The 20,235-nt window shown below is 53.0% G+C and overlaps 1 protein-coding gene and 1 pseudogene across 4 annotated transcripts; one reads left to right on the forward strand and one right to left on the reverse strand.

The window, feature by feature from the left end:
- The first annotated feature begins 55 nt into the window (after positions 1–55).
- On the forward strand, positions 56–14,371 carry CUNH13orf46 (chromosome unknown C13orf46 homolog). Of its 4 annotated transcripts, XM_036228777.1 has the most exons (8): positions 56–2,622; positions 6,332–6,383; positions 6,886–7,054; positions 7,151–7,198; positions 8,274–8,321; positions 9,578–9,645; positions 10,935–11,015; positions 11,259–14,371. In XM_036228777.1, the coding sequence occupies exons 1-7, from the start codon at positions 2,433–2,435 to the stop codon at positions 10,999–11,001; spliced, it is 642 nt and encodes a 213-aa protein (XP_036084670.1). In that variant the 5' UTR covers positions 56–2,432; the 3' UTR covers positions 11,002–11,015; positions 11,259–14,371. The 4 variants fall into 4 exon arrangements, with proteins under 4 accessions (XP_036084670.1, XP_016007448.1, XP_016007449.1 ...); XM_016151962.2 differs by lacking the exons at positions 56–2,622; positions 9,578–9,645 and having other exon boundaries at positions 2,708–6,383; positions 6,886–7,198; XM_016151963.2 differs by lacking the exons at positions 56–2,622; positions 9,578–9,645 and having other exon boundaries at positions 2,708–6,383; positions 10,935–14,371.
- Positions 14,372–18,886: 4,515 nt separating this feature from the next.
- On the reverse strand, positions 18,887–19,291 carry LOC107514358 (annotated as a pseudogene).
- Between the last annotated feature and the right edge of the window lie 944 nt (positions 19,292–20,235).

Below are 20,235 nucleotides of genomic sequence, written 5' to 3' on the forward strand. Positions count from 1 at the left end.
ATGGAGCCAGGAAGGTGGGGAGCTGGATGATGTATCCATGATGACAGGTGAGGGCCTTCCAGTGACAGGTGAGGACCTCTGAATGACAGGTGAGGTCTGTCTGACAAGTGAGGTCCAGTTGTGGGGCTTTGGGTTAGATGGAAACTGTGATGCTCTTGGATGGAAATGTGCAGGGCCAGGCACCATGAGGGCTGCTGGAAGGTGTCCCGCTGGGAACTGTCAATGCGGGAGGAGATGGGGGTCCAGCTGGAGGAGGGTGGGAAAGGTAGGGCTCCATCAGATGCTACTGTCTCTGAGAATGAAGCAGTGGGCCACAAGCTTGAGGACCAGACAGGCTCGCCTCCCAAAAGAGGAGGAACAAGAGGGTGATGAACCTCGAGTATCATCGAGCAGAGACTTCTCTCTCCCAGAGGGGCAAGAATGAATCGTCTCATTTCCTTATTTCTTATCTCCATTTGACTTTCACTTGTTTTTTTGTTTTGTTTTGTTTTTTTGTTTTTGTTGTTTTTTTTTTAATTTTGATCTGAATCAGTTGTTCTGAGAAGAATCAAATGTTTCTTGGGGGTGTTGCAGCTGCAGGACTTCGGGCAATGGTTGTCAGACTCCTTCTCTGGAGAGGCGGCTTCTCTCTGGTCCCTACTGTCTTCTCTGGGAGGGAGGCAACAGTGGGCTGGTTAGGGGGCTGCAGGGGTACCAAAGGGAGAGTGCCTGCCCATGAGTTGAGAGGCCATGGACACTAGTCAGCCCATGAGCTTCCACAGAAGGACCACAGGTTGGCTCCAAGGAGCCTGGACGACTCAGATTCACAAACAGGACCAGGCCCAGCAGAGAGAATCAAGAGGGCGGAGACGGTCTGCCTCCATGGGAGAATATGGAAGGACTAAAAAGATAAAACCCTGGGGAACATGGGGATCAGAATCCCCTCTGCAGGACTCCATTAGGGTCCCAATGATGGGACGTGGGGACCAGAAGCCCCTCTCCCAGGACCCCTCGTAACAGATCACGGTTGGCTTTCGGAGATCCCAATCAGTATCCACTTACTCTTTCTTCAGACATCCTGTTACCTGAAGAAAAAAAGCTGTCCCTAAGCGTCCCACCATCATGACATTCATCAGTTAGACTCTCCAAGGTCAGAGCCTTCAGGATCGCAGCGGGCACCTCTGAGCAATGTCTCCAGCACGTGGGCACCGCCACGTCTGCCTCTGCATCGGCCACTTGGCTCGGTGACCTGAGGCCTCCCATGAGCTAAGAGGCTGCGAGCTTGTCTGAGGAGACAGAAGTGCAGGGGGAATTAGGGAGCCACCTTTGCTTCATCCTGAATATTTCTGACACACCAAGTGTAATAAGCTGGTTGCTCAGGGGAAGTACCTACTGTGATATGTTCCCCATGATCCTAGATGATTGGAAGAAAAAAAAAGTGTGCTGGAATAGGATGTCAGAAATTTTTTGTTAGGCTCTGTTATGGATTGAATTGACCTCCACCAAAAACTCATGTGGTGAAGCCCTGACCCCCAGTACCTCAGACTGTATTTGGACATAGGGTCTTTAAAGAGGCAATTCAGGTTATGTGAAGTCATTAGAGCGAACCCTAATTCCACATAACTGGTGTCCTCATAAGAAGAGATTAGTACCCAAACATGCAGAGGGTCAACCAGGTGAAGATACAGGGAGAAGGCAACCATCTATATGCCAAGAAGAGCGGCCTCAGGAGGAGCCAGCCCTGCCAACACCCTGGTCTCCAGATCTAGAAAGTAAATATCTGTTGTCGAAGCTATCCAGGCTGTGATACTTTGTTATGGCAGCATCAGCAACCTGATACAGACTGAAAATGCAGAAAAGATATTTTTGTCAGTGCAGTGCAAACCTGCCTGTCTCCAGACAGCCCTGCATTCTGAAAGTGAAGGTTACATGGAGAATCTCTTAGGCAGGGTATGGAGAAATGACACCTCATCACCATCAATGAAGTGTCTGCAGCACCCACCACAGCCATTTCTGCATCTTTGGTCCATATTCCTGACTTTGGTCTGTGCCAATTTTGTCCTTGGGGTGGGGGGGGGGGGGATTTTCAGGTATGGAAAATTATCCAAAGGCTTGAAGCAGACATAGTACCAGAAGTGCCCATGGTGAGAGCCCCTTGGTGTGCCTGGCCCCTCTTCTACCTCCTCTGGTGCAGAGTCCAGTGATGGACCAGAAGAAGGGAACCCAGCAAGGCCCACTCTTCAAACCTGAAGCTGTGTAAAGGGCTGTGCTGGGATGACCTCTGACCTCTGACTTTGCAGTGATGTCACAGGGGACACTTAGCAACGGGAGGCCCCTTGGGTATACTCTTGGGCTGCTCGTTGCAAGAGAGGTTGGAAACCATGCCCTCTGTCTGAGGGTGTGCCTGAGAGCCGGGTCCCTCTTCTTTCCTGCAACCTGAAGGGAGGGGAAGGATGGAGAAGGATGCCACCACTGTGCAGAGGAGGCACCGGCTGGGCCCCGGGGCCCCTCCTTTGGGAGCGGCCTCCGGACACAGCAAGGCGGCCAGCGAGATGGCTGAACTCCAGAGGAGCAGGAGTGTGGGCGGCTTACACCAGAAGGGGGACCCTCCGAGCCGCCTCCAGAAGCTGTGCAAGGAGCTAGGTAGGGGCCACAGCGGGGTGAAAGCAGCCTCCCTCCTAGGGCCTCTGCTTAAAAACCCAAAGACCAAGGTGGTGAGTGTTGCACACTGAGGTTTTCAGGTGACAGAATCATCCTGGGGCTCCAACGGGGCCAGCTTGAGGGCCTGGCACCCATTGTGGGTGGACAACTGAGAGTTCTGCGGGAACAGGAAAAAGAGGGTGAGGACAGATGGATCTGGGGATTCCCATGAGGTTGCAATGCCATCGGACACATGGAGAACACTGTTGCCTTGAGAAGGCCAGGACAGGAAGTGTCTCGGGTTTATAATGAGGCCTTGGGTAACATCGCACCTTTGAGTCTAACCTCCCTCTGCTTCAGGGAACAACCGCACCTGCCAGGGCCTGGGGTCAGCCGTGAAGCTGTGGGGATGGTAGGCCATGTTTGCCATTCCAAGATACTTCTAAACGTGCCAAGAGGAGTCATGTGGTGGCCGAAGTGGGGGCGTGCCCCTGAAATGCCCTCGCACTTAGATGGCATGCGCCTTAAGCGTGAGCTAACGTGGGCACTCTCACTTGTAGTCATCTTATGACACTTTCTTCGAAGCAGTGGTACCCTGAGTTGGCTGAAGGATGGAAGTGAGGAAGTGACGAATTTGGTCATTTGCTGGGGCACTTGGCAGTCTGGTTTTCCGGAGAGTTCACTCCAGCAAGTGGCCTTTTATAAGGTGGTCAGTGAGCCGCAGCGATGAAACACAGCGAGGAATACAGATTGCTTGTTCAAGCTCTAGGGGCCATGTAAAGAGATAAGGGCGCAAAAATATTTGTTCTTCTCTAGCGTAAAAACCCAGAGATGTGGTTTTTGAGGAGACGGAGGTGACGCCGGGCCCGCTGGCCGCACAGGGGCAGCCGTGTGGCTCCTCCGCCTCCTTCCTGTGAAAACTCCGAGCACAGCCACACTTCGCAGGCTCGCTCAGGAGGAGCCAAGTTCCTCAAAGGAGAAATCGACCTAAGTCCACTTAGGGGCTGTTGCAAGTAAACACAGAGGTCATGTCTCGACATGGGGGCCGCCCACAAGATGGCAATGAGGAGAGGGCGCAATGGGAAGGCTCAGATCCCACCCGGCGCCCCTAGATCCCCCCAAACTGGATGGATGGCACGTTGTCCTGCCACACAGGCACCAGGGCTCCAAACCATACCGGAGGGGCTCAGCCTCCCTTGGAACTCAAGAGCCTCAGGATGGGGAGCAGGAGGCCTCATTGGCCTTATGCCGAGGAAGGCTGACCCAGGCCTTGCTGTCCACATCATCACATGGGGAAGGAAAAATCATCGCTTTTTTTTTTTTTTTTTACTGATTCTTTTCTTCTTCTTGCCAGATATATGTTATAGAAAGTAGCAGGGTTTGAAGATCTGCCTGGGACGGCCCGTGCCTTCTAAAACAGGCACATAGAAGCGCATGCATGCACACATAGGCTCAGGGGCTGCTGAAGGTTTTCCAGAAGAATTCGATTTTTAAATCCCCGTTTGAAAACTATTCATTCTGAATCCTTCTAGTCCTCTAATTCAAAGTTGAGGCTGAACTGATCCTCTTCTCCCTGAGGGATGTCTTGAGAACTATAGAAGTTCCCTCTTATCCACAGGGATACATTCCCAGACGCCCAGGAGATGCCTGAAACCAAAGATAATACCGAACTCTATTTATACTACATTTTTTTCCCATACATACAAACTTCTTCTCTTAAAGGAAACTTTACAGCTTCTCTCTGGCATATCTGAGCTGCCAGTATCACTACTCTCGGCTTCAGGGCCTTTATTAGTAAGATAAGGGTTCCTTGAACCCAAGCATTGCGATACCGTGACAGTGGGTCTGAAAACCAAGATAGCTACCAAGTGAATAACAGGCAGGTAGTGCATGCAGTATGGAGATGCTGGACAGAGGGATGATTCACATCTTGGGCAGGATAGACGGAGACAGTGAGAGATTTCATTACCTTACTCAGAACAGCACACGATTTAATATTTATGAATTGTATATTTCTGGAATTTTCCATTAATATGTTTAGACTACGTACAGTTGACGGCAGGTAACTGAAACCTTGAAAAGTAAATCTGCGGATAAGAGGGCACTACTGTCCCAAGTTCCGAAGCAGTCTCTCAGGACACAGTTGTCCCACCCACTCCCTCACACCCCCGACGTTTGCCTGCAAGGCTCTGTGTCTGGCATGGCCAGGGTCTGCCTGGGGATGGCGCAGCCACAGGTAAATGAACATCTGAGCGTGTGTGGCTACTGCAGATAGAGAGGATGGAGAATGCCTAGTTTTTATCCACAGAGAACTCGGACCAGTCAGGGAAAAGAAAAGTGTCTGCATGACACGGCCCAAAGCCGCATATGCCGAGCACCAGGGAGGACTGGCTGTGATCAAAAGCTCCCAAGGGCATGGGCGAGGAAGCCCAGGTCCTCATGAATGATAGCGTTTGGAGGGTGGCATGGGTTGAGGGTTCCAAGGGAGGACAGCGTGAGAGAATGACAGGGCCGGCCGGATCAGACTCCCTAGAGAAGCGGGACTAGGATGCAGGGCACATCCTGGGAGCCGGCCACCACCTCTTCTTTCTGGCAGTTGCCACCAGCCCTGAGGCCTGTGAATGGAAGGCCCGGAGTAGATGATCTGACTGCCAGATGCTATAAGGAAACCTTCCAGGATAGGGGCTGCTCAGAGTTACTTCCAAGGTCTGGCATTTCCCCTGGGCTGCGTTTGCATCCTGGCCCTTGGCATCCTGGCCCTTGGCATCCTGGCCCTTGGTGTGTGGTGTGTTGTGTGGGGCCGAGCTGCCAGCGGGGAGGGAGCAGCTACTATAGGGAACCAGTCATCTTGACCATTCCCGGCTTGGCTGTGACCTCACAGAAACGGGACCTGGAATGTCAGCAACCTCGAGTCCCCTCAGAGGGGTTAGGGAACCCCCTCCTGAATAACTCTTCCCTGCAAGCTCTGCCCATCTGCAAGCTCCCGGAAGCCAGAAGTCTGCTCTGTGGTCGGTGAAATCAGTTCATGAGGCTTATACTCTGTTCTGCCAAAGTCACCAAAATGCAGTTTTACCGTATTTGTTATTGACAATCACTACTGACACGAGGCTGGGGTGGGAAGAACAGCTCCCTGAACGACTGGGTGCACTGCTCTCTCTCACACCCAGACAAAAATCCTCACTAGCTGGGCATCATCGGTTAGCGCTTTTCTTGGAAACATGACTACACTAAACCTCGACAATGCCTTTCGGAGGAGGCCTGCTCAGGGGACATACCCACCTCCCCCCTCTGCTTCTGCAGCCTCCAGTCTAGTGTGCTGAGACCAGGAAGATTTCAAGGAATCCCCTGGGTCTCGCACTCTTATTGTAAAGGCAATGCCTATGCCTCACTCAGAGTTCTGCCTCAAAGGGCAGAGGTCTTGGAGTGACCGCGTGTGAGTGGGAGCTTGTGCAGAGTCGTCAGTGTCCTGGGACACAGGATCAGAGACAACCAGTCCCAGTAAAAATCCAGACTCGCTTTAGTCATAACCATCAGTCATCAGGTGGACACTGAGCACTCTAGTGTACCTCTAGCTGCAGAGAGCCCAGTGCCCAACGCCCTGTGGTGGGTCCTGTTAGTCCTCGCAAGGCTCAGCTGTGGGGCCCCCGGCCAGTGGCCCTCCCGTACCACATGATGCAAGTGCTGATGACAAACGCCACTCCCTTCTCCTCAGAGTCTGAAGATCAGGGAAAGGACCTAAGAAGCGAAGCCGAAGACACCGTCTGGTAAGTGAGCTTTGTCTGGCAGAGATGGTTTTCCGTAGACATGAGTAGGACACAGGACGATGGCGGTGGAAAGTGGGGCCGGCACCAAGGTAGAGATTTGGATGCCCCGAAGAAGCCCTGGGGTGTCCTGAGAGGACCCCTGGGACCCAGATGGGAGAGTTTGAGGCAGGATGAGTCAAAGTGGTTCTCAGAGCTGCAAGCTCCCTCCCTGCCCCTCCCCTGTGCCCACTTCCCCAGGCATGTGAAGCAACTCGAGTGGCACTGCCCTGTCCTTGGTACCTCCGCACATCGCCTTCCCTCTCTACCTCCCAGCTCTGCTCTGTCCACCCACCCTCCTGCCCTCAGGAAGGGGGAAGGCCCTTAACATCCGGGTTCCTCTTTGCTGACGTGTCCAGGCTGGAGCTGCTCCCAGAGCTGCCTGATGCCTAAGAGAGAGAAAGGTGTCATCTCGAAGCTGTGTCTCCACGACACCTATTCCAAACCATTGCTTCCACTTCTGTAGTCAGGCAAACCTAGAGGAAGACAAACAGGAAAATAATCAGGATGCCCTTGGAAAGTCAGAACATGAGAGTGGAAAGATGGAACCAGAGGTCGAGAAGAGTGACTCAGAAGCCAGTGGTGAGGAGGAGCAGGAAGAAGAGAGCACAGAGAAACGCACCCAGGAGGCCCAGGTCAGGCCTTGGTCCTTTAATATCCATGTACTACGTACTGCTGCCCCCTCGGGTCGGAGTCCCATCTTTATTTGCCTGTTTGGTGTCTTCTTACAGGAACAGGAGTCAAAGTCCATAAAGCTGGAAGACCTTCTGGAACAAGAGGCAAGAGCTTTTTATTTTGGTGACAGAAGTCAGATGGGGAGGCCTGTCAGGCAAAGTACTGTGGGACCATGCACACGCTGTGGACGTGTGGTCCCAAGCCATCTCCGCAGGGACCACAGGCTGGACCAAGTCCTGCCCCAAACCCCGGAGAGCCCCGGAGAGCCTTGGAGAGATCTGAGCTCTTGGCCCAATACTAGGGCATCCTAACCCCAAACAGTGCAGTTGCTGAAGGCGTGTGGTCCCTGAAAGAAGGAAATGTTCAGCTTGACCTTTGCCCAGGGAAACAGCTCCAAGCCCCCAGGCCCTGGTTTGTTGGCCAGGGTCATATCAGTGCTGTAGTAGGAACTGGTACAGGGCACTTTCTGAGGAAAGATAGCTGTCATTCTCCCTCCCAGTCCGTGTGGTACTTGGATGTGCTTTACCAAGATTTATAACTCAAGGTTCTTAGTGTGGCTCCAGGGGTTCTGGGGAGTCCTTTACCCACCTCAAATACATCCCTTAGTGTTGAATAAAGTGCTCCTATTGCAAACACATTCTGGGCTGAGCCGAGGTGCCCAATTAGTGACCCTGAGGCTTTAACAACTGAGCTGCCAGGGCCTTTCACATCTTAGTGTGAATCTACCTGCCCAGTAAAGTGGGGCCTTAGGTTTGCAGTGGCAGAGTTGAGGTGCTGCCCAATAGTGCAGGCCTGGGGTGGGTGCGGAGGGGCTGAGCCAGCTCTGGGCCCCATGTTGTTACCTGGAGGCCCTGGTTCTCAAAGGGCGAAAGTGGGAGAGACCCTCTGGGGTCTCGGGGACCTGATGGGAGGTAAGAAGGGAAAGGTGGGAAGGCTATAATCCTCCCTGCCCCTCCTCTGCCAGAGCTGGCGCATGGATACCTTGCCATTCACTCTGCCAGAAGACCTCTACTCAGCTTTCCAGGTGCCCCCACTGAGCACTGTCAGCGTCTGGTGGTCCCAGGGGTACTTAGTTGCTCAGACCTTCAAGGCCAGAAATCCTCTCTCCCGCCAGGAAATCTACTTCCTGCCTAGCTCACCCAAGCGTGTTATTCGTGTCTCTTTGGTTTCTATTCACAGAAACCATCTGTGTTTGTGGAGATTGATCTTGGAGACCATGCCGAGGAGGTAAAAATCCCTCACACAACAAAGCCAAACCACCCTCCGGGAAATGCTTGTGCTCAGGGCCTATGAGGCTTTCCAGGGAGCTTGCCTCAGGCACACGTGTTGGAGGGTGAAGCAGAGACAGGACCAGCAGCATCAGGAAAGCTCCAGGGTGTCGTGGATTGTCCTGGAGGCTGGAGGTCACCCTCTCCTCTTTCTCATCCTCCCTCTCTCTGACATGCACTCATTGCAGTACCACCATCAGAGACTCTAGGGCCTGGGTCGACCCTTGGGGTGTGCATGGGCCCTGAGAACCTCTTGTGGAATGATGTTGGGGCGGTAGAAGGGGCACAGGCTTAGGAATTAGGAGACCTAGCCTCCACATCTGGCTCTGCCAGTAAGTATTCGAACACGTCAGCATACCTCTCTGTGCCTCAGTTGTCTCATCTATAAAATGGGGATCTTATTAGTACCCATACTCTGGGTTGTTTTGTAAAGCCCTCAGTGTCTAGTACCCAGAAATCCTCAGTATTAAGTATCATCATCAACACCACCACCACCACCATCACCATTACCATCATGGCCGCCACCATCACCATCATCACTATCATCACCATCACCATCATCACTATCATCGCCATCACCATCACCATCATCAATCACTCATCATCACCATTATCATCATTGTCACGTCATCATCATCATTTTCTGTAAAAACAAGTGGTCGACCCAGTGGCTGTCTAGGATGTCTTTCTAACACAAATATTCTAGGGTGTCTTTCTCCAATTCTCTTCTGTAGTAAGAAGTCATCTATCTATTTAGACATTTTTAAAAATTCTCTCTTGGCAAATTTAAGTTCCTCCCTAAGGGTTATTTTTTCTCAGATTGCACCTTTTATTTCTCTGCCCTCAAAGCATATTCCACAGTGAAAAAAGCTTATTATTAACTCTGATAAGGTTATCATGGGCGCATCACAGTTTCTGTGGACTCAAGGAAGGCCGTCTCTAGGAGAGCAGGGACCAAGGGCCCACGTCTCCAGATCTGTTACAGAATGGAGGTCATGGAGGCCCACATCAAGGGCACAGTTCCTAGGTCAGGGTCCCCTAATTTGAAATTGCCACTTGGTGCCCTGTCTCATGGGAGGATGCTCAAGGCCGATGTGGTTTCCACATCCCCATCTGGTCCTTGGGCAGGTCCAGCAGGTCCAGGCTTGGTGCCTGTGGTTGACTTGCTCCTCCACTCCACCCCACCCCCTAAACTGCTCCTGCCGCTTCCCACAGGTGGTCACATGTGCCATGAAAGAAGAGAAGAGGTCCCAGGTGGACATGGGGGATTTGTCAGAAGACGAGTGAGTGATTCTCATAAGTTCACAGTCAGACAGGTGGGGGGAAACTTCCTCTACCGCAGCTTCTGAAAAGCCCGCAGTGCCTCATGTGGAGTGGGCAGAACTAGCCCATGTCCTTCCCTCTTCCCCTGGGTGCATGCAGAGACCTAAGCATTTACTGTGGCTGGAGGAACTGAGAGGCAGGCAAAAGGGCATCTAACTGCTTGAGGGATCTTGGATGACCTTTACCTCGAGTCCCACCTCACTCCATAGCCAGACACCCTCTCCCCATCTCATCACCCAACAGAATGGCCAGAATATGGAGAAGAGAAAGGAGGGAGGAGGAAGAGAAGGTGGGCGTGAGGTGTTGTCGCGTGAGTTGTACCAGCTTCTCGGTTTAGGGTTTTGGCTGCAAAGGCTGCAGACTGGTCCTGCAGACAGGGGGAGGACCCATCCCACGTGCCTGGTTTCTCGGCAAAGCAGCCCAGGCCTCAGCACTGGGGCAGGAGGCATGTTTGTCCTGCCTACCTACACCCTATTGGGACTGAGATTGTGTATGGTCATTGAAGATACCTTACCTGCCCCCAACTCCCCTCCCCACCCCCACTTCCTGAGGCTGTAAAGGGTGCTGGGAAAAGGCAAGATATCCACTACTATGCCACCCAAGGACCCATGGATCTATTTTATTTTAATGATACAGAGAAACACAAGGAAGAAAACAGAAATTTATTCAATTTCCCGTCACTGAGAATTAACAACTATATTAATACCTTGGCTTATTTGCTTGCACATTTTTTAAAAGAAAATTTTCTTTATTTGCTTTGTAAAACTGATACATGGTCATTTTAAATAACTTAAACAGTGTGGAATTGCATAACTAAGAGGAAAGATTTGAATTATCCAAGTCCCGCCTCTCAGAAACAGTGAGGAGTACACAGAAGCACGTGATTTTTGAAGTTTAGATTCAGAATGAAGCCTAGACCTGAGGACAGACAGATAGGCATGCTCGTGAAAATGGTGTTTTCTGTGGTTACCATTTTTTGGGGGGTGGCCAGCTCTGAATGTTTAATAGCATTATAGCCCTTTGCTTAATTCATTGGCAGTCGTTATCGCTACCTTTTCTCCAGATTTATATGTATCGGGGGAGAGAGTTTCTGTGAGGAAGTTTGATTCCATTTTTACTTACCCTGTAGCATGCGTTTGGGGTGAAGAGGTGCTGCCTGGGGCCCTGGCTCTGCACTCCAGGCACCTGTGGCCCCATGGCCGGGTGGGGACGCCTCTCTCTCACCCACTACCTTCCTCTTGGCCTCCAGGACCAGGACCAGCTGGGTGTGCTGCATTCCATACTCCACAAGAAAAAAGGTGAAGGAGAGCGTGTAGCAGCCCTGGAGAAGGTAATTTGCATATGGAGACAGGCCAAGGGGTTGCAGGGGGAGCCTGGGGGGATGGGAAGCAAAACAGAGGGAAGCTAGGCTGCCTGCCTGACCTTCCCCCAGCTTCCTCAGTCCCCCTCAAGACTCTCCCCTCTGGCCAACAACCCAGGTTCTTTACTTCTGTCACCTGGGATTGGCCAGCCCAGGAAGGGAAGAGGGACAAAGATAAGTAGCCCCGAAAAATGTTACGCAAACCTTTTTCAGGGGTGCCGATGACCCGGATTTGAATCACTGACCCACTCCGTGAGCGATGATACCACCTTTTAAAAAGACAATAAAGAGTAAACACAAGATGCTCTCTTAACGGATCCTTATTCCTTCCTTCCATGCATCTCATTCCATGAAATGTAAATTGGGGACAGGAGGTGGAATCAGGGAGAGAGAGCCTAATGGCAGAGCCTCCCAGGTCACAGGTACCTGACTCTTCAGATCCTAAGAACCGTCCAGAAGCAAAGTCAGATTCCCCATGGGCCTGGAGTGGGCCCTGGGAAATCGCTCTCGAGGTTGGCCGCAGATCACCTTGGGGCCCTGTCCTGACAAGACATAACTCCTGGAGCCCCAAGGCAGGGTGGGCATTGTCCCCTGAGGGTCAGGAGGCTGAGCTTTGCTGGGAGTAGAGAGGAGTGAAGCTGAGTGCAGGAGGTCCCCGTGCCACATGTCAGAGGGGCCCTGACTGGGGGCCAGGAGCACCACGCAGAGGAGATTGAGGTGCAAGGAGATGCTGTTTGCAGGGGGCAGACAAGCAGAGGGCTGCACAAAGGAAGACTTGACAGGGACTTTGGAGTTTTTTTGTTCAGCTGGCTTAGTCTTGGCAAATTGCTATGAGCCACGTGGGTGAATATGTGAAATTCCATATGGTTCCGCCTAAGACAGAATGCGTGGGCCCAGCCTTCTATAAGACACATTTCACCAGGCCCCACCCAGCACTCATACTCACTCTCCCACATGTGAACATGTGCACACGCACGCATAATGTGCACACGCATTCACAACACACATGCATACACCTACATGCACACTACACATGCGCATGCGCACATATCACATGTGAGCACACAATCATACACATACACAGCATGTGTGCGCACGCACGTGTGCAGGAGGGTGACAAAGGGCATCTCTGAGAGAGGAATATCTAGGCCCAGAGTTCAGAGGACACAGGTGAAACCCTCGAGCACCCACTGTGCTGATGAGATGTGCCAGTCACTTCGGTTCTCCCTCGCTGTGACCTCTGTCCAGATGAGAATGGAAGCTTAGAGGCAGCCGGAACCAGCACGCTGGGATCCAGCCCTAGAAACTGGTTTTCCCAGGTGGGAGTGTGGGGCTGCGGCCACATTGACCAAGGAGCAGATTGCAGAAAAGGCCGTTCAGCCAAGTGCTCATTGCATCCTCAAGTCTGGGCTGAGGCTCGTGGCCCTGGACAAGGACGTGTCAAGCCAAGGCCCAGCGTCCAAGCCCCCAGACTGACTGCCAAATGCTGCCAACTAGAAAGGCACCCAGGAAGCTTTTGGAGAAACAGCTGGTTTGTCCCTTGGCAGGTGTGGGAGGAAGAAGTCACTGATCCCCGGCTCCCTGATCCTTGCCGCAGAGCAGCATCGGCCTGAGTCCTCTCTCTAGTTCTCTGCATCCCGGGCTCGGCCACAGGCCAGGAAGGTGACTGGCCCCAGGTCATCATCATTCATTCATTTGTCCATTATCCATCCCTTGCCCCTGGGGCCACATTCCAAGTCTTGTGCTGTCTCTGCTCTCCATATCGTTCTGGGGATGTCCGCAGGTCCCATGGGAACCTGGTTTGCAGGCACAGTGCTTGTGGCTCATGCCTCCTGCTCCTATGCCAAATTCCTGAGCAGTGGGCAGGGGTGGCCCTGGAAGCCACAGACCCTCGAGTGAGGGAACGTCGGGAAAAGTTCTGCGCTTTTACCCTGGTAGCTCCCTGGTCTGCCAAGGCCCCTCTGCCCTCTTGGGGGTCCCCATGGAACTGGAGCTGCCGGAGGCAGAGGCGTGTGACCTCACCCCTGCTCAACCCACCCCTTCTTCCTGCCACAGAAACATACCAGTCCCAAGGGTGATGAGGGGAGGAGGTGGGTCTCCGTGCTGGGAAAGAGCCAGTGACCCTGAGGATTCCGTATACCCACAGAGAAGCGAGAACCATTTATTCATCCCCAGCGACACAGTACGCCACAATCACTTGTTTGCCTCAAATCGGGAGGGAAACCAGAGCCACCACTCTGAGGACACCTGTGGCCTCCGGAGCTGCTGTGGCCTGTCTTGCAGGGGCTAGGGATGGACTTGGCAGTGGGTGAGAGCAGGATGGGACGACTCCTGCTGCACAGGCTGCGACAGCCGGCAATGAGATGGCCCTTTACACTTAGGGAGGGGCGAAGCCAGGTTTTCCAGGCTGCCTGTGAGCCAGTCGTCTTTCTCCTAAGTTGCCGCCGCCTCGGGTCACCCCACAGGAGAACTGATGCATTTTCTGTCACAAACAGGCTTGTCTAGTGGTCCCCAGGGGAGGCTCCCTGTTGCCCCAGGCCTGACCCAGTTTCCTTCTTGGTCCCTCTGGGCAATGAGAGAGGCCGACAGACCTCTCCCTGGTCAGGGACAGGACAGGCACCAGGTCACTTGGTCACTTCCCAATCCGAGGCCTCTGATGGCGCAACACCAGCTACACCTTGGCGCGGGTTCGTTCCTCGTCCCCCAAACCCCCTGTGGCATGCCTCCAGCTTATTCTTTCCTATATTATTCTTCTCCTCCAAACCTAATGTGCATGTTCAGTGCAGGTAACTGGGAAATAATAAAAAGTATTTAACTTGTCTTCTCATTACCTTTAGATTATCACTGTTAGAGTTTTCACATACCGTGGAAACTTTCTCTATAGATGTATATGGAGAGTGCTATATAGGAAGATAGATAAATACAGCGTTTTTACAAAATTGGTATCATAAAGTACCACTTTTTTTTTTTTTTTTACAAGTTTTCGTTATGTTACAAGCACTTTCCCAACACCATCCATGAAAGTTTCTTGAACTCCAACCACGTGCCCGACTCTGTTCTAAGTTGTAGGAACACAGCAGGGATTGAAACGAACGCCTAGCCTCTTGGAGCTCCCATTCTAGTGGGGAAGACAGATAATGGACATCCAGCGAATCTTAATTTATCTACCCATAGTTCCTTAAAAATCAGCTACATCACTTTGAGAAGTGACATTCATCCGCGGCGCCCCGCAGGGCACAGCGCACCATCACTCTTAAAAGACAGGCAGATCCGGGTCATGTGAAAATGTTGCACGTTGGGCCCAGCCGAGGAAGGAGCGTTGACGGAATAACAAGATACCAGCACCTCTGACGACTGTGCCAACATGGCAAACAGGGAGCAGGGGTGTTTGTTCCGTGCCCGGCGCAGTAAACTGTCCTGAGCAGTTCTGCGTTGTTGTCGTCGTTGTTTTTTTTTTTGTTTTTTGTTTTTTTTTTTTTTTGGTCATCGATTCTACAACAACGTACAAGGCAGGTTCTGTTATCGTACCTATTTTGTAGCCTAGGAAGTGGCGGGGGAGGGGGTGGGCAGCGGAGCAGAGGAGGTAGATGGAGTGTGGAGGGAGGGGCATGAGGGACTCCAGGGAACGTCAGTCACTAGCAGGGCACCCGCACAGGCCTCTGCCCTCAAAAGTCTCCGTCCTCAGAGTGCCAACCTACGCATGCTGTTGTTGCTCTGCTGCTTATTTCTAGCCTTTTCCGGCTGCTTCCCAGGAAAGCGGGATTAGGGACGCGTCTCCTGTAGCAGGCCCACCCCTTTTTAGAAACCTCGTCTGGAACCAGCGGCAGCGCTTGTCCCGCTGCGCCCCCTGGTGGTGGCTCTGACGCAGTATCCTCCCCTTCTCCTCCGCCGCCCACAACCTCTTTTTTTCAGGCTGAAAGTCGCCGCCCACTGAGATCTTTAACCGAGAGGAGGCAGCAGAGTGATGCTTCATCGCTCCTGGAGAACTTTAACTCTCATCTGATTATTCACCGAAGAAGAGGCTGGAATGTAAATTCGTTCTTGGCTGTCATTGGTGGGCAAGGCAGGGGGACTCGACCCAGGCCTTGTGTGCACTGGATGCCCAGGCCAGGCCAGTTTAGGGCTCAGAACTATGAGAGAGGACCACATGCGGCTTAGAGGTCAGGTATCCAGGCTGCTGGCTCTCTTTGCCTCATGACCTTATGACCCATGACCTCATGAGCTCCAAAGAACAGACAGACAGACAAGCTCCCTGCCGCCTCTTATCGAGAGTGTCTTGGGTGCTTCCTGAGGCTGGATGATGCTGGCTTGTGTGGAAACTCACCCCGTAAATGGATCCTTTCCACCACGACCTGAGACATTTCACTCCACAAAACAAAAAGCAAAAGCAAAACTCCCTCAAACTGCTGATATCCCAAGGACACCCGTATGCCCTGGTGTCGCCAATACCTCTCCCCAGTAACACTGGGGCACTGAGGGTCTCCCTCGGAGGAGGACAGGAGCCAAGTCAGGATGGCCTGGCCCATGCACGAAGGTCTGGGGGCTGCTGAGGCCTTGAAAGAGTCTCCCCAGACCTGATGGGCCTCCCATAGCAACTTGAACTGAAGATGTCTGGGACCAGCTTAGGCCTGGGCAGTAAGGAAGATCCTCTGTGTCTTACCGTCTCTCCTCCTGCCCTGACACAGTCTGCCTGAGAATTCCACCCATGTGCCTTGGAGAAAAGAGCAAAGGAGGAGGGGCATGCTGAAGCAGGAGCAGAGAGAGAGAGACCCCTGCGTAGGGAGGTGGGAGGGGCGAGAGCAGAGGGAGACCCTGTGCTGGGTCAGGAAGATCCTCCAGGTGCTGACTTCCTCTGTGGACCTCATTTAAAAGTCAGTGAGACAGGGTATATGGACTGGGCTGCGAGGATCCTAATAAGGACTGGCTAGACTACCCTGGGGTCTTCCCCCTATCTGCATTGACCTGCAACAGGTTTTCAGGGAAGTGTGATGTACAGGTGGCAGGACGTTTGCCACATGTCAACTCCTTTTGGGTCACAATGAGCTCAGCCAGGTCCAGGGCCTGCCAAGGTGTGCTGCTTTAAGGGTAAGGTTATTTCCAATCCTGACAAATGTGACAGTGTAGATCAGGGTCCTCTGCGGGAGGCAGAGGGCATGATACCCTGTAGAGGAGCAGGGTTTAGATGGATTTCATTCTGACAAAACTTCGAGACTTAGGCAGGGAGTGACGATCCCAGTCTACAGATGAGAACACTGAGGTCCACAGAGGCAGGCAGCACAGATACTGAGGGAAACCTGGTCACAGTGCTTATTCTGCACCCAGTGGGCCGGGAGCCCTGGCCGATGTCACACGACCTTCCACCACACTGGGCCAGACACCCTTACTGGCCTCCAGTCCACCATCGAGGTCAGTGGGGACCTGACACAGACAGGTTCCTTCGTGCCTCAGTCCCCACACGCAGTCTTTCAAAAACACCTGATGCCCATCTTTCTCCATCGTCCCTGCTGCTTCTGCCCCACAGCCATCTACAACCCACGGACCTCTGGGAAATTAGCCTTTTCATTCCCCAGGCTGCATTCACTCAATGTGAGTGAAACCCGGGGCCCGAGTGCTGAAGCCCCCACTTGCTTTTCTGGTTCACCTTGGGGCACACCAGGCAGGTTCTGCCTCTTCTCACAGGAGCCCTTCTGTCCGGAGGGATGCTAGCTGCCTCTGTCCTTCACATTCCATCTACAGGAAACCTCCATCTAAGGTGGTCCTCTGGGCCCTGTCAGGCCTTCATCTTTGAAGCAACTTCTCTGCTGTCCATCCGTCAGGAGACAGGTTTGTGACTCCAGGAGACAGCCCTGTGGTCCTCTTTCACAGCACCTGTGCTGGGGGGACCTTCCATGGTGATCTGTGGGAGGGGGGGAGGGAGAGAGGGAGAGGTGTGTGATCTTGCCTTGATATTGTGCCCCAAACCAATAGGGTTGCACATTAACTTCCAGCTACTTTGAGAAGGGGATTCTCCAGTCCACACCCCAAGAATCTGGGCAGGCTGAGAGCAGTAATCTTTATGGGAAGATCCCCCACCCTGCAAATATCTATCCTGGGGGATTGCCCAGGAAGGAGCAGGCTTCTTCCAACCACACATAATGCCCAGGGGAGAAGCGATTTGAAATGTCCCCAGACCAGGCTGCTAACCCCAGCGGTAAGTCGGAATGCATTGCGTGTGCCCTTCAGGACTCCTGGTTCCCCTGCTTGACTTGGAACTGCCTCCCTTGTTTGCGCCTCTGAGGCCTGACCCAGGAAAATCTGCCTGATGTCCAGTGCTGTTTACTTTCCAAGGCAGTACTGGGATTGCCAATCCAAAGAAATAGGTCCAGGGGCCTAAAGTCCCAGAGAGGCAGGGGAGGGAGAATAAGGTCAGAAGGAGACTGCTCTGCCCACACATGGAGCTGTGACATTCCATCAGGTCCTGTGATCCAGCTCTGGGTTGAGGGACACAGCCTCTCGGCCTCGGGACCTGCCCCTAGGCGCCCAGATTCCTCTCTTGCAGTCTGGGCTTCAGCCTCTGTTTGGCATGGTTTTTCTAAATAAATAATTGGGAAATAAATGTGATTCCCCTGGTTTCTTAGATGCCCACATGTCTGTTTCAGCAGCTGGTTTTGTTTGTAAAATGCAAACCAACATTCAACTCAGAGACACGTGAATGTGTTGGGGCTACTTAAGCTTTCTGCTGCCAAGTGCCCCTCTGCCTCCCCTGAAATGCTCCAGTCAGAGGTGCCTCAGCCCCACTCCTACCCTGGGCAAGGGTTGGTTAGTGGGCAGTTAGGGCCACGCTACAGGCAAGGTGGGTGTCACCTGAGGTGGGGGTTGGAGAATAGATTAGGATGGGGATGCAGGACAAGCAGGGTCATCGGCCAACATGTGACTAGGGGATGAGGGCAGATAGCACCCTTGCCAGGTCCAAAGCCTGCACACACCAGTCTTGATGCATGAGGAGGCGTGCAGCAGTCACCTCACCCCTGGAGAAGGAAGTGTCCCAGGAGAGAAGGCTCATGCCCAGCATAGCGCTTCACTCAAGTCTGTCCTCTGCATGAAGGACTGAGCCCTGGCAGGTCTCCAGGGGTCAGAATGGAGCCTCCCCCTCCCCCCGCGCAGCCCCCTGTCATTTGTATAGGAACCAAAAGAAGGGAGTTCCAATGCCACTTCCTGATTCTTCGACGCCAGCCAGTGTCCAGCAATCCCACTCTGACACTAACTGCCCAGAGTCAGCACACATTCCACAGGCCAGGGCCTCAGCCCCACGAAGCTGTGCTCGCTGCACACACCACTCACAGTGGGGTCCCCAGGGCACTGGGGCTCTGCTGGCCAACCTCAAAACAGAGCTCCCAAGCCCACCGGGCGCATCACCCTCCCAGTACCCCAACCCAGAAGCTCTGTGAACCTCATTGTCCAAAAGATTGTATCTAGGCTTCGTTACGTAGGCACAAGCGAGTCAGTCATTGTCAGTTGGTGACTGACTCAATCCCTAGCCTCCAAAAGACCAGAGGTTGGGAATCCCAAGGCTAGTTCCCAGGGCTAGACTCACCTCATTAGCATGGACTCAAGTGTGCTAGAAAGGGAGTCCTTATGATTAACAAAAGGGGCTCCTCTCAGGAAATTCCAAGGGTTTGGGGAGCTCGGTGCCAGGAACTGGGACAATGACCAGATACATTTATGATACCACAACAGCGTTCCTCAGTTTACTTGGGTCTTTTTTTCTTTCCAGTCAATAAAAGGAAACTTTATTGAAGCCCCAGGGCCAAGAGGTTTGGGCAGGAGGCCGCCCTGCAGGCCGAGGAGGCGGTGGAGGGGCCTTATTCCACCTTCTTCTTGGGGCATGGGTTGCTGGTGTGGCCATACTTCTCCTTGCGGCTGTCGCCCGCACAGGGATGCAGGGGATGCAGGCAGGTGTAACACTTGCAGCGGATCATCTTGTCACGGTCCTACTTCTGGGCGAGCTGGCAGAGGGAGGGCTGGGTGATGCCGCCCCACAGATGAAGCACCAAGTGCAGGTGGGCTCTTTCTGGGCATCATAGTCTAGGAGAGCACGGCCAGCCTCCAGCTGTTTGTCCGCTAAAATCAGACGCTGCTGGCCAAGAGGGATGCCCTCCTTGTTCTGGATTTTAACTTTGACATTCTCTACGGTGTCACTGGGCTTGCCCTCGAGCTGGCGTGATGGTCTTTCCCATTAGGGTCTTCACCGAGATCTGTGTCTGCATCCGCCGGGGAGGCTGCCCGGCTGCCTCACTGATGAGAACGAGCTCTACCGAGGACTTTAATTTCTCTCAGCAGCGCTTTGTCGCTCTCAGTGTACAAGTCTCATGCTCCCTTTGTCAATTTTTTTTTTTTTGGATGCCGAAAACACCAACCAGAAGATTCTTTCTGGCCTGCCACTGGACCCCTTTCCCGAAGCAGACACTACTGACCCCCAGGCCCCCGCCCCATGCAGGTTTTGTGTATTCTTGAAGACAAGTGCGGGGGGCTTTGCGGGGGATCTGGGTCCTTTCAACAATGTGGTGTTTGTGTGATCCATCCGAGAGTTGGTTCTTTAAAACTGTTGTATGGCGTTCTAGCTATGACTGTGCGTTTGGACAAGTTTTTGACAACTTCATACTAGCCCTTGAGAATGGTAAGAGATGTCCCCAGGTCCCGCAGCCTGTAGGAACAGCCTGAGCCCTGCCCCATGGCTGCTTTGGCTCTTTGAGGCTTCCAGCATCCCAAGCAAGGCTTTTTATATGGGTTCCTGGAAAGGGCAGGATGAGCGGTTTGCACTGACAGTCCAGAATTACAGGGGCAGGGAGGGAGCCAGGAAAGCGCAAAATATCCCCCAGCCCTGGGTATCCCATTATCCCTCCCCAAGCAGATGGCGTGGTGGAGTGCCGATGCTCAAGGAATAGTCTGCTGGGCAAGGAGAGGGACCCAGGATCCCCCCAAGGTGACAGAACAACTGGCTGGCAGTAAATACGTGGCCACGCTTCCGGGTTTCTCATAAACCCATGGCCTGCTAATCTGCTTGACTGTGTCCAGGGACCTGTTCTGTCAGACAAAAAAAAAAAAAACAACCCATGTCGTCTACAGGCTCTTGCTGGTGGAAGCCTGTGAATCAGACAGGAACCTCGAGGGGCTGCGGCCAGTGATGGAGCACAGGAGACCTTCTGGCCCA

Source organism: Rousettus aegyptiacus, unplaced genomic scaffold (genome assembly GCF_014176215.1).
Source record: "Rousettus aegyptiacus isolate mRouAeg1 unplaced genomic scaffold, mRouAeg1.p scaffold_m13_p_11, whole genome shotgun sequence".
In the NCBI taxonomy this organism is placed as follows: Eukaryota; Metazoa; Chordata; class Mammalia; order Chiroptera; family Pteropodidae; genus Rousettus; species Rousettus aegyptiacus.